Source organism: Schistocerca piceifrons, chromosome 1 (genome assembly GCF_021461385.2).
Source record: "Schistocerca piceifrons isolate TAMUIC-IGC-003096 chromosome 1, iqSchPice1.1, whole genome shotgun sequence".
NCBI classification, from domain to species: Eukaryota; Metazoa; Arthropoda; class Insecta; order Orthoptera; family Acrididae; genus Schistocerca; species Schistocerca piceifrons.
In genome coordinates, this window is record NC_060138.1 from 676,926,311 (window position 1) to 676,940,531 (window position 14,221).

Sequence of the window (14,221 nt, forward strand, 5' to 3'; positions counted from 1 at the left end):
AAATTGTAAGACATTTCCAGGGGCAGATGTGGACTCTGACCACAATCTATTGGTTATGAACCGTAGATTAAAACTGAAGAAACTGCAAAAAGGTGGGAATTTAAGGAGATGGGACCTGGATAAACTGAAAGAACCAGAGGTTGTACAGAGTTTCAGGGAGAGCATAGGGAACAATTGACATCAATGGGGGAAAGAAGTACAGTAGAAGAAGAATGGGTAGCTCTGAGGAATGAAGTAGTGAAGGCAGCAGAGGATCAAGTAGGTAAAAAGACGAGGGCTAGTAGAACTCCTTGGGTAACAGAAGAAATATTGAATGTAATTGATGAAAGGAGAAAATATAAAAATGCAGTAAATGAAGCAGGCAAAAAGGAATACAAACGTCTAAAAAATGAGATCGACAGGAAGTGCAAAATGGCTAAGCAGGGATGGCTAGAGGACAAATGCAAGGATGTAGAGGCTTATCTCACTAGGGGTAAGATAGATACTGCCTACAGGAAAATTAAAGAGACCTTTGGAGAAAAGAGAACCACTTGTATGAATATCAAGAGCTTTGATGGAAACCCAGTTCTAACCAAAGAAGGGAAAGCAGAAAGGTAAAAGGAGTATATAGAGGGTCTATACAAGGGCGATGTACTTGAGGACAATATTATGCAAATGGAAGAGGATGCAGATGAAGATGAAATGGGGGATACGATACTGCGTGAAGAGTTTGACAGAGCACTGAAACACCTAAGTCGAAACAAGGCCCCGGGAGTAGACAACATTCCATTAGAACTACTGACGGCGTTATAAGAGTCAAGGGGCATGAAAGGGAAGCAGTGGTTGGGAAGGGAAGCAGTGGTTGCGAAGAGAGTGATACAGGGTTGTAGCCTCTCCCCGATGTTATTCGATCTGTATATTGAGCAAGTAGTGAAGGAAACAAAAGAAAAGTTTGGAGCAGGTATTAAAATCCATGGAGAAGAAATAAAAACTTTGAGGTTCGCCGATGACATTGTAATTCTGTCAGAGACAGCAAAGGACTTGGAAGAGCAGTTGAACGGAATGGACAGTGTCTTGAAAGGAGGATATAAGATTAACATCAACAAAAACAAAACGTGGATAATGGAATGTAGTCAAATTAACTCGGGTGATGCTGAGGGAATTAGATTAGGAAATGAGACACTGAAGTAGTAAAGGAGTTTTGCTATTTGGGGAGCAAAATAACTGATGATGGTCAAAGTAGAGAGGATATAAAATGTAGACTGGCAATGGCAAGGAAAGCGTTTCTGAAGAAGAGAAATTTGTTAACATCAAGTATAGATTTAAGTGTCAGGAAGTCGTTTCTGAAAGTATTCGTATGGAGTGTAGCCATGTATGGAAGTGAAACATGAACGATAAATAGTTTGGACAGAAAGAGAATAGAAGCTTTCGAAATGTGGTGCTACAGAACAATGCTGAAGATTAGATGGGTAGATCACATAACTAATGAGGAGGTATTGAATAGAATTGGGGAGAAGAGGAGTTTGTGGCACAACTTGACGAGAAGAAGGGACTGGTTGGTAGGACATGTTCTGAGGCATCAAGGGATCACAAATTTAGCATTGGAGGGCAGCGTGGAAGGTAAAAATCGTAGAGGAAGACCAAGAGATGAATACACTAAGCAGATTCAGAAGGATGTAGGTTGCCATAGGTACTGGAAGATGAAGAAACTTGCACACAATAGGGTAGCATAGAGAGCTGCATCAAACCAGTCTCAGGACTGAAGACAACAACAACAACAACAACAACAACAACATTATTATTATTATTATTATTATTACTATTACTTATGGTGCTAAACTGCACAATCATCAGAGCCCTTACGTAAAGTAAATAGAGATGACCAATTTAGAAAGGTGCCTGATTATTGTGGCTGCGTAACAATAAGTAAGACAAGCATATTGCAACATGCTAACTTCTTCCCCAAAATTTTGAGAAAGAAGCCAGATATCACACAAAATGTTAAAACACATATCACACTCATCTCACTGTCATTTAAAACAGTAGGTAGGTCCAGTAGAAAACACAAACTAGTTCTTAAGTCAGCATAAACACACTGAATTAAAATATTGTGTATCAATAACCCACATTTTACACATTCCACACACTGGAGGCTACTATGTCCAGGGACAGTGTTCCACTCTTAGCGTGTAAGAGCTCCGTTTTCTGTTTGAGGTAAGACAAGGTCACATTTTAGATTTCACTGACTGCAGCTATTGCCTCCCACTTCCAACCACCGAGTCTCCCACAAAAGCACTGCCTTCCTTGTCATGTATTTGGCATCTGGAGGGTTAAGCAGGAAGCAGATTGGAGAGGGCTCCTTGGCAGCCACCCAGCAAGCTTACCCCAGAGCCCCACTTGCCCCTGGATCTAATACAAAATGATCTCCTCCTCCCACCTTTGCAAAAGTAGTGTACCCTCAATGTTCTGTACAAGCCTGTCTGCTGCATACATCTATCCAATGAGAAGTAAGGCACAACGGGAATCAGAGCAGATGAAGAATTTCTACCCAAAATGTCATTTCATTTGTTCCAGTGTCCTCAGGTCAGCAAATAAATCCACATAATAGATAGAAAACTGCTGCAGGGTCTTATTCTGGGGATATGTTTTGGGAACACAACAGAGTATCCAATAAAGGCCCCCTGCATGGTCCCAATTGTGTAAACACAAATAAAATCCAGATGCCAATTTAAAAATGTCATAGAACTTATTTTTTGAAAATGAAATGTCATATGGGGAACAAGCCTTCCTACACCGTTTCATTCTAAAGTTAACCTTGACCACATAATTCTAAAGTTAACAAGGGGGTTCCCCCATTCCACGACTGGCTTTGTACCTTGTTCTATCAACTTGTAAAATATCAAGCTTGTCCCTCATAAAGATCTCAAATGGCCTCATTGCTACTGATGATTGTTGAACATTGTTGAACAAATGTTCCAATGATGGTCAGGCAAGGGATACGGATTTGGGTGCCAGCAATTTTGGAATTTAAACTTCCTGGCAGATTAAGGCTGTGTGCCCGACCGAGACTCGAACTTGGGACTCTGCCTTTCGCGGGCAAGTGCTCTACCATCTGAGCTACTGAAGTACGACTCACGCCCGGTCCTCACAGCTTCACTTCTACCAGTATCTCGTCTCCCACCTTCCAAACTTTACAGAAGCTCTCCTGCGAACCTTGCAGAACTAGCACTCCTGAAAGAAAGGATACTGCGGAGACATGGCTTAGCCACAGCCTGGGGGCTGTTTCCAGAATGAGGTTTTCACTCTGCAGTGGAGTGTGCGCTGATATAAAACTTCCGCTCTCGGTCCAGCACACAGTTTTAATCTGCCAGGATTGGTTATCAAGCTTACATTAACACCTTCTGAACTCATATTGGAAATGACTTAGTACTGACGAGGTTTCATCAAGCTACACCATGTGACAGATGGATAAGTATGTGCTGAGCAAGTGGATTAAGGACAGAAAAGACCCACTGTGGTTTACGAACGAAATTCGAAAAATGCTGAGGAAGCAAAGACTATTGCACTCTCAGTTCAAAAGCACATAGAAATGATGACAGGCAAGATTTAGCAAAAATTCATCCATTTGTAAAAAGATCACTGCACAAAGCATATAACAACTACCTCTGTCATACCTTAGCAAAAGATCTCACCAAGAAACAGAGGAAATTCTAGTCCTTTGTAAAATCACTAAACTGGTCTAAGGCTTCTATCCAGTCACTCATTGACCAGCCTGGTGAGGCAGGAGAAGATAGCAAAAGGAAAGCCGAAGTTTTAAATTTCGCATTTAAGAAATCGTTCACACAGGAGAGTCAAACTAACATACCACCATTTGACCATCACACAAACTTTCATATGGAGGATATAGTAATAAGCATTTCTGGCATAGAGTAACAACAGAAATAATTGAAAGCTAGTTACTAGGTCCTGATGGAATCCCAATTAAGTTTTACAAAGATTGCCCTATAGCATTAGCCCCTTACTTAGATCATATCACATTTATCGTTAATCTCTCACACAGCACCAAGTCCCAAGTGACTGGAAAAAAATGCAAGTGATTCTTGTGTAAGAGGATAAAAGAAGAGACCTGCAAAAGTACAGGCCAATATCCGTAACATTTGTTTGCTGCAGAATTCTTGAACATGTTCTCAGTTTGAGTAGAATATGTTTCCTTGAGACAGAAAAGCTTCCGTTCAAGAATCAGCACAGTTTTAAAAAGCACCTCACTTGTGAAACTTAGCTTGTCCTTTTCTCACATGATATCCTGAAAACCATGGACAAAAGGCAACAGGCGGAGTCCATATTTCTATAGTTCTAAAAAGCATTTGACACAGTGCACCACTACAGACTTTGAAAGTACGAGTATACGGAATAGGTTCCCAGATATCTGAGTGGCTCAACAACTTTTTATAACAGAACCCAGTGTGTTATCCTCAATGATGAGTGTTCATCAGAGATGAGGGTATTTTCGGGAGAGAACCAGAGAAGTGTGATAGCACTGCTGTTATTTTGTATATACATAAATGATCTGGCAGACAGGGTGAAGAGCAATCTGTGGCTGTTTGCTGATGATGCAGTGATATATGGAAATGTGTCATCCGTTGAGAGACTGTAGGAGTATACAACATGACTTAGACAAAATTTCTAATTGGTATGATAAGTGGCAGCTAGCTCTAAATGCAGAAAAACTTAAGTTAATGCAGATGAGCAGAAAAACAGTCCCATAATGTTCGAATACAGCATTAGTAGTGTGCAACTTGACACAGTCACGTCAATAAAATATCCAGGCGTAATGTCACAAAGCGATACGCAATGGAACAAGCATGTGAGAATTGTAGTACAGCTACAGGAGACCACATATAGGACACTAGTAAAACCTATTCTTGAGTACCGCTCAAGTGTTTGGGATCTGCACCAGGTTGGATTAAAGAAAGACATTGAAGCAATTCAGACTTGGGCTGCCAGATTTGATACCAGTAGGTTAGAAAAACACGGAAGGGTTACTGAGCTTCTTTGGGAACAGCTTCTTTGGGAACACAAATGGAAATCCTTAGGAGGAAGATGACATTTTATTTGAGGAACACTATTGAGAAAATTTAATGAACTGGCACTTGAAGCTGACTGCACGACTGTACATTTCATGTAACGATACATGATGATAAGGTAAGAGAAATTAGGGTTTGTCCGGAGGCATATGGACAGTCATTTTTCCTTGCTCTATTTGCAAGTCAAACAGGAAAGAAAATTTCTAGTACTGGTACAGGGCACCCTCTGATACGCACTGTACAGCAGCTTGAGGAATATGTAAGTAGCTGTACAAGGGTAATTCAAATGAAAATCTTGAAAATTCCATAAAATTTTGAAAAGTTGTGTGATAGCAGTTTTTCTTGAGGTTCAGAAAATGACCAACAGGTCACAGAGTGATGCTACAATACAGGAGAAGGCAGCAGCATCCACAACAAGATAGCCGCCCTGCCGTCAACATGCACCGCGATTGTGATGTGTTTTTTTGTGTAGTGAATGTGTCAAACCACCGGAAATTCATCACAGAATGATAGCGCAGTACAAGGATTAGTGTTTGTCACTGCAGCAAGTGTATGAGTGGTGTGGGACATTCAAAAGTGGTATAACTTCTGTGCAACATGCCCCAAGACCAGGGCAGGCCCACCACATAGTGACGGATGAGAACATTTAGTTAGTGGAGGAGCCCCCTAAAGGAGAACAGATACGTAACTTAGAATGGAACAGCCATAGGCTTGAAGATTAGAATTGGTTCAGCACAGAATACTGTTCACAACAAACTGCATGTCAATAAGGTGTCTGCAAGATGGGTGCCACGTCAGTTGACTGCCGAACTGAAAGACCATCGTGTCAATGGCTGTGAAGAACTTTTGCATCATTTCCAAGTCAAAAGTTATGCATTTCTAGGAAAAATTGCTACAGGCGATGAGACCTGGTCCACTATCAAGAACCAAAAGTAAAAAGGTCAAGCAAAGAATGGCCCCACACCAAAAATTCTGCACTCAACCATCTGCTGGAAAAGTCACATTCATTCCCTTTCGGGACGCAAATGGAGTAATTTTGTGGGTTACACGAATAGGGGAGTGAGGGTAACAAGTACGTCTCATTCAGACATGCTAAAAAATCAATTTCACCCTGCAATCAAGAGTAAACGACAAGGATTTCTGACTTAAGGAGTATTGTCATAGTGGGACAACACCCGGGGCCCTATTCTGTATCGTTCATACCGATCGGTGTGGTAGGTTAGTCTCGGTAGTGGCGTCATTTTTGGTTCTTTATCGAAATATCCTATTCAGTAAGCTTCTGAGACTTGTGACCAAATGGTTCTCCCACCGATTTTACGACAATTGTACCGAGAGGTTTTGGATTTCGATCTGGCCCTGTCGATCAGTGGGCTGTGGTTTATGTACACCTATACTTTCTTATTTTAAATATATTTAGCGGTTTTAGCTTTGGATTTAGTGATTGTGCTACTAAAGAATCACCAGTAGACGCATCCAGTTGGAAAGTGAGTTCATAATAGACTATTTTCCTTTGGTAGAAATATGGTTAGGTTAGGTTGTTACTGTGAATGATTACATATATGCAGCACGTTCTGAGACATTGTTATTCGTTAAGTTAATATTTTTCTGAAATATTCGTTATTACTTACATGTAAGAGCGAACTTCCTCAGTAATGGTTTCGTGATTTGTGTGTGTTTAAAATACGAAATATGAAATTGTTGGAGATGAAATTGCTGTGAGTGAAACAACCGACAGTGACCTTTATATTTTTTCTTGTCTGAAATAATTCACCATTTTTTCCAAATACGTAGCGATTTCTGAGTATGTGGTTAGACAGGAATCTAAGAGCACAACTTAAATTACTGGGAATGTAACTAGCAGCAGTCATCTTCATAATCTTGCTTGGCACAATTATTTATCTGTGATCGAATCCTCAACCACACTAGACAGAGATGAAAGATCTCTGCCATAATATTCTTAGACTGTAGCACCATATACGAAACATTTTCATTCATGAGATGCATGTTATAAACTTCAACAGACTGCAAGAGCTCTCAAAAATGCTTTTTTTTTCCCTTTTTTTTCAGTTTTGTTTTTAAGACCCAAACTGTTGACGTTTGATACAGGGAAGTGGGCTGCTTAATCATTTGGATCTCTAGGAGCGAGTTATAAGCACATTCTGTTTATCTTCTTATTCTTTGAAACTCTCAGAATCAATTTTTCGGGTGTTTTTATAGATGTATTAGTACAATGTGGTACTACACACTATTCCTAACTCATTTTCCGAAACGTAAAATCCAAAACACAATGTCAGTGTGAATGGGAATAAGATGACATAATGCGGCATTTACGACAATCTGCAGAATACAGTCAAATACGCTATCGTTATTATGCATGCATGGAACATGTAAAAATTTTTATGCATTTCAGCTGAGAATCATGGAAATTAATATACTGCGCCTGATACTGTTAAGGAGGAGGCAAGGGTGATTAAGGCGTGCACGTCAGCTCGATGGAATGCGGCGTCATGCCTTATGGCAACGTAAACGCAATTTTCGGTACTTGGAAGAATAGCGCGCCTGTGTTGTCTACTAGCTGCTTTGTGTTCATGGCGCTGTGCGCGCTGCAGTGCGCATGTGCGGATCTGTGGTCGCTTGCTTTTGACTGGCTTGCACGACACGAACCGACAACAGCGCTTCGGTTCTCTAGACCCAAACAGTATCACAACCGAAATGCATACTGAATAATGCAGGGAGTCTAATTCGAGTACTAGACCGTTCGGTGCTCTTGTGTACCAAAACGATTGGCAAAACGGTGGAAAGATACAGAATAGGCACCCTGGTTATATACATATGTAAGACAGTTGAGATTATTCAGGAAATTAAATCTGAGTGTCTGGTACATCATTCTCAGTCACCAGATCTCACTCCTAGGGACTGCCATCTGTTTGGTACACTCAAAGAAACAATGGGAGGAAGGAATTTCAGAAGTGACAAAGAGGTGAAAACTGCAGTGCCCATCTGGCTACATATGTGACCAAAAGAATTCTTTCATTGTGGTAACTACGCACTTCCGAAGTTGTGTAATATGTGCACTCAAGTCAGGGAGATTATGTCAAAAAATGATGTGTAAGTTTTTTGTTTATTGTTACAATTAAAAGGATTACAGCACTTTTAAGGTTTCCATTTGGATCATCCTCACAGATGACTATGCATTCTTCCCTATGGAGCTGAGACTAATGCTGTGGTAACTACCAATGGAAGTATAATCCTTTTCCTGTGCTGAAGCTGGATTAAAATAGTTGTTTCCAAGTAGTGGTAAATATTCCTATTACCAAAATTTCAATAAAAAAGATGAAAGACAATTTCTTCTACAGCTGTTTTAATGTACAGGCAACACAAAATCCAACTCTCACAGGGAGAAGAGATTAGTTATATATTTCAATGTTGGCTGAATGAAAATCACAATCATCCTTCTTCCGTGCTGCTCAGTTGTGATGGACAGCTGGATACTGGCTGTTGACAGCCATAATACACATGTATTGTCTGGGTAATGCTGTTATTAAAGAATGTCTCTGACATCATATGGCTGTTATCAGCTGTCCTGAATGCTGCCTGGAAATCCTCATAATAGCCACCCACACAACTTATGGATATACAGGTAAGAAAGATCAGAGTGTGACAACAGTCAGCTTTCATTTGTGACAACAAAGATGATGGATATTTTGAGCTAGAATGTGGCATTATTAATTGTAAGGTAAATGAACAATGACAAACACAAAACCAGTATTTTATTTTTCAGCTCACTAAGTGCACCGAGAGAGAGTGCGAGGGGGGGGGGGGGGGGGGGGGGGGCTGATATGGAATATTGCACGTCCTAGACTTAACTTCACAGCTGAAGTTAACAATACGATAAAATGTCAACTTCAACTGTAACTTCATTCAAGATGCCTGCAATTTCAGAGAGCACATGTCTATACAGTTCACAGGCCTGCTTATAGAGGCAACCTGGGTCAGCCCCCTACTGCACTTTGATGGCCCACCGAAAAACAGCATTATTTGCGCAATCACAAATGAGTTCGCAGCCTATTCTTTGCACTGTATTACTGTTGCCCAGTCAATGCATTCAGTGCTACACACAAACTGTATCTTATGTGTTACTGTATTAAATACCATGTACCAAAAACTGTGCTTTTTCTTGCTGTAACACAATAACAGCAAATATTTTCTTTTCATAACTTCAGTTAGATAGATCATCTTAAGAATGTCATAAACAGTAAAAATCATCCGAGTCCTTCCTTCAAATAATTTCTGCTACTTGGTCAGGATTGCCAAGACGACACAAGAAGATAGCTCCCGTAGCACTAGACCCATCTCGGAGGAGACAGGAAATGCAAATGTAAAGAAGACTACGCCATTTAGAGTCTACTCTGGTGACATCTGAGAACAGAGGAGCAATACAGTTTTCACCTATGGCTCTGATTAGTCTCTCATCCTGCAGCATGATTTGATTAGCGGACAGCTTTGCTGACAATGATTTGAACAGGTCGCATCAGTGGAAAGGAAAAAGCTAAAAAAGTTGGCCTCTTTGTAAAATTTAAATAATAAAATTTCTCACATTTGGGCCATATGATGTAAGGAGGCCTCCTTGTAAGTCTTCTTGAACAACATGAACACACAGTGTCCAACATCCTTACAGTGACCGAGTAATCACCAGGGTGGAACCATCTGGTTGCCAACAGAACAGAATTTTGAAACACAGCAGTTTGTTTTAACTGCACAGAGGAATGAAGCCTTGTAAGTAAATTTTATTTTGATTTCATTTAGCATTCCTGATTATGTCCTTTAATTAAGGTCATAACTATTTAATGGACCAAATAAACATTGTAAAATTGAAAAAAAAAAAAAAAAACGTTAATGAGTGGAAGGCATCAAATAAACTACTTGAGTAAGTTTTTCTGAGCATTAACCAGAATGACGTATGAAATTGAACAGATTTTAACAGTGAAAGTATAAAATGAGCCAAGTACAAAACATGACACTTCTCACTGCATTAATGTGTCTCATAAACAAATAATAATTCATTTAAAATAAACACATGAAGTGTGATTCCTTTGATCCAAATTTAAATGAAATGAAAACTGTGTGACACCTGCCCAACGTCAAGGGACACAAAAGCGAATCAACAAGGTTATGAGTGTTACAGGTTTGTCTGTAACGGGCCTTTACCCTATTAAATTTATTGGAAAAAGAAATTTGATCAAATACTGGACAAAGATCTTTGACAGGGCACAAAAAGGTGATATTACACTATCACTCAATATTTTGTCAGAGTTTCAGAAGGGCAGATCACAACTTGTTACCATGCTCTCCAGTTGTGTGTACTACAACTGTATTGTGTTTGCATTTGGAAGATGGGGTTGGGTTGGGTTGTTTGGGGAAAGAGACTAAACTGTGAGGTCATTTGTCTCACTGGATTAGATAAGGACGGAGAAGGAAATCGGCCGTGCCCTTTCAAAGGAACCATCCCGGCATTTGCCTGGAGCGAATTAGGGATTTAGGGAAATCACGGAAAACCTAAATCAGGATGGCTGGACGCGGGATTGAACCGTCGTCCTCCCGGATGCGAGTCCAGTGTGCTAACGCATTTGGAAGATGAGCAGAAAAAAACAAAAAGAAAAGGAAACATACATGAATGAAGCTTTGGATTTCACAGCAAGATAATTAAAACAAAATTTTGTTGTGGGAGCTAGAAATCAAGGACGTTAAGTCGTATGAAAATTATTTGCACATAAACAAGACTACATTTCAATAAGTGCTCATGAAAGTCGCTCCTCATATTGCAGAGTAGAACCATTCACTTCAGAAATGCTGTATCTGCAGAAGAAAGACTTACCGTAACAGTAAGATTTCTTGTAAAAGGAGAAAGCTACTCTAGTTTTCAATATAGCACTAATACCACAGTGCACACTGACGAAAGTAATACCAGAAATGTGTGAAGCTATTTAAGGAGGAATGTCTGAAGAAAAGTAACTGATTAGCACATGCTGTAGCCGCAAAGAAATATTATTGTTTCTACAAAAGTTGTAGATTTTCTCCTTTATATTCTCAGGGTACACTGTGGCCATATTTCACAGCTAACAGCCTTCGCAATTTTTTTTACAGCTCTCACTTTTTTCTTATTTTATTTTTGTATTCAGGATGCCACAAGTTATACAGAGCTTCATCTGCCTCATACATCCGTCAGTGTCGTTGTCGATGCGAGACATCAAGTAAATTTCAAAGCCATGTTGATAGATATAACATGTCAGACAGCTGCAGCATTGCTAGCATTCCAAGCAATTACATTTCTCCATGCAGTGAACAGAAGCCTAATAATTTCTTTGGTCAAATTTAAGGCGAGGCACTAAACTTGTTTAAATAAATTGGAAAACAGGTTACATTTGACAAAAGTTCCCTAACACACTATGTCCAATATGTTAGACAAATCAACTTTGTCCAATAAATTTGATAGTGCATGCCAGAGTAAGAGTGTTGTGTAATGAGTGTTCACCGTATGAGGTGGAGAGTGAATAGAAGTTTATTTCTAACAAAATTCCTTATTAGGGATAAAACATGTCATATTACCTAATTACAATATCGTTTACGTAGTATGTAGCAAATGAATACTGTGTGTTAAAATAATTTTTGGAATTATAAGAACGAACTAAAACAACATATGTGTTTCCATGTTTCAAACATAGGTAGTACACAATACTACTCATATTTAACTTACTTACAACATGCAACAACGAAGCATAATTTTAACAATGTGCATGAGTTTCACAATAGGTCAATAATTATATTTGTGGTAATATTTTACATTTTATCACCTTACAGTTGCTAGAATCACTTTGGGGTCAAAAAAGACATCTTACATATAGTATGTTTTTCCAGAGCTGATACCATGTCAGGTTTAAGCAGCTCATTTAATCAGTTTTGCATATTAATAATTGACATTACTGCAATTATTAAGTACCGTACTGACAATGTTTGATCTATAGCATCTTAACATGTTTATATTAGTTTCTGTCTGTTATACCACCACCTTTCTCTAGCTGTATCTTATGTTGAACCCTCTTTGCTCTGTTGTGTCAATATACTATCTCTTTACATTCAGACAACGGGAACATTTGAATGTTTCTTAAATGTCAATCATATTGTATTTTTGTCATAAATGGCATTAAGCTTCTTTTTCAGTTCCAAATTTCATTACATAACACTATTTGTAGTGTAGGGCATTTTGTAATCTTTCAATCAAGAAACCGTCAACCACACCTGTATGATTACCCTAAATGTAATGTGGCAATACAATGACATTAAAATCAGATTAGAGCAACTTCAGCTGCATTATTCAATTCCACTTTAAGTAACAAGTCAACACCCATTTTCCAGTGCCACTGCCAAAAAATCATGTCATTCAACAAATACAAGCAGTTGCAGTAGCAAAACAGAGAGGAAACAATATTAAGCAATTACTTTTATACATGCTTTTCCTTTGTAATTGAAATTAATGTGTAGGGACTTTTATGGTATTTTTAGTAAAAAATGGTCACTTCAGCAAAATAAAATAAAAGCATATTTTAAAGAATCCATTTTCATACAAATCAACATAGAGCATAACTTACCAAGAAGTGTCAGAAGTGCAGCATCTAACATGAAAGCATTGGCAAAGGCACTGTGTGGTCCTCCATGAGGCCATACAATTAATGGTATTTCTTTCTCCTTTGTGCTCTCTGGACCAAAATAAATAGCACAGTATGATTCTGCAAGATCCAATACAAAAATTATGTAATACAATAATTAACAGAAATGTATTTTCATTTATAGCTTCAAACTTAAAATTGGAAAATTTGCTTGCATAAAGATAACAATGAATATAAAGTAATGTCTAATTACAAATGAGAAAACGAAAGGGCTAAGCAAAATTTAAATGGAAAAAAATTATATTACATGCTGCACAGGTTCTTGAATGTTAAAGAACCTGCCAGTTGTACGACATACGATGCAGCAAGGAAAGAGTTCGTCCTTAATTCAGAGTCCTCTTTCCTTGCAATGCTCTACACCAAGGGAAAAGATGTGCAACATGAAAGGATTTGCCAGATGACAAAAACGAAAAAGCGCAGGTTTCAGCAGCAGAAAATGTGGTGTCTGACGTAAACAGAAAATGCATCTTCTGTGGTCATGATTGTATACTCTGATGTAGTTCCCTTTCCTCACATTAACATGGCAGATCAAAGTTGCAACAATAGCACTCTCAGGTAAATCACCTCCTCTCATGGAAAATAAATAATAATTTATTACTTATTATAATTAATTCCTTTAACTCCATATGTGGAGCATACAACTGCAACACAGGATCGCCATCTTGTTCTGTCTTCTGCTAGTATTTTCATGTCTTCCCATCCTATTCCTTGTTGTTGACATTCTGCTTCACCTGATTGTCTCCAAGTTATACTGGGCCTGCCTTGTCTCTGGCGTCCCTACGGTATCCAATAAAGTGCTTCCTCAGCAATATGTTCATTTGATCTCCTGTTCTAACCATCACCACTTCCTGCTTCTCATTTGCTGCTCCATTGGCTTCTGGTTGATTCTTTCCCAGACTGATTTGTTAGAGATGACATTTGGTCATCATCATACTTGTAGTATATGCCTTAGACATCTGTCTCCAGCTTATGGATTAGCTGCTTTGACACTTCCTGTGTTTCACATTCATACAGACGCACAAATTTTAAGAGTGAGATCTTCACTCTGCAGCAGAGTGTGCGCTGATACGAAACTTCCGCTCTCGGTCCAGCACACAGTTTTAATCTGCCAGGAAGTTTCACATCAGTGCACACTCCGCTGCAGAGTGAAAATCTCATTCTGGAAACATCCCCCAGGCTGTGGCTGAGCCATATCTCCGCAATATCATTTCTTTCAGGAGTGCTAGTTCTGCAAGGTTCGCAGGAGAGCTTCTGTAAAGTTTGGAAGGTAGGAGACGATGTACTGGCAGAAGTAAAACTGTGAGGACAGAGCGTGAGTCGTGCTTGAGTAGCTCAGATGGTAGAGCACTTGCCCGCAAAAGGCAAAGGTCCCGAGTTCGAGTCTCGGTCCAGCACACAGTTTTAATCTGCCAGGAAGTTGCACAAATTTAACAT

At 39.2% G+C, this 14,221-nt stretch overlaps 1 protein-coding gene across 3 annotated transcripts in view; it reads right to left on the reverse strand.

Moving 5' to 3' along the window:
• The window catches only part of LOC124709089 (acylamino-acid-releasing enzyme-like), a 126,541-nt gene that overhangs the window by 18,204 nt on the left and 94,116 nt on the right, over nucleotides 1-14,221 (reverse strand). For all 3 annotated transcript variants that reach the window (XM_047240748.1, XM_047240740.1, XM_047240755.1), the window contains one exon: nucleotides 12,710-12,847. In XM_047240748.1, the coding sequence (XP_047096704.1) occupies nucleotides 12,710-12,847 (138 nt within the window). The remainder of the gene's footprint in view (nucleotides 1-12,709; nucleotides 12,848-14,221) is intronic.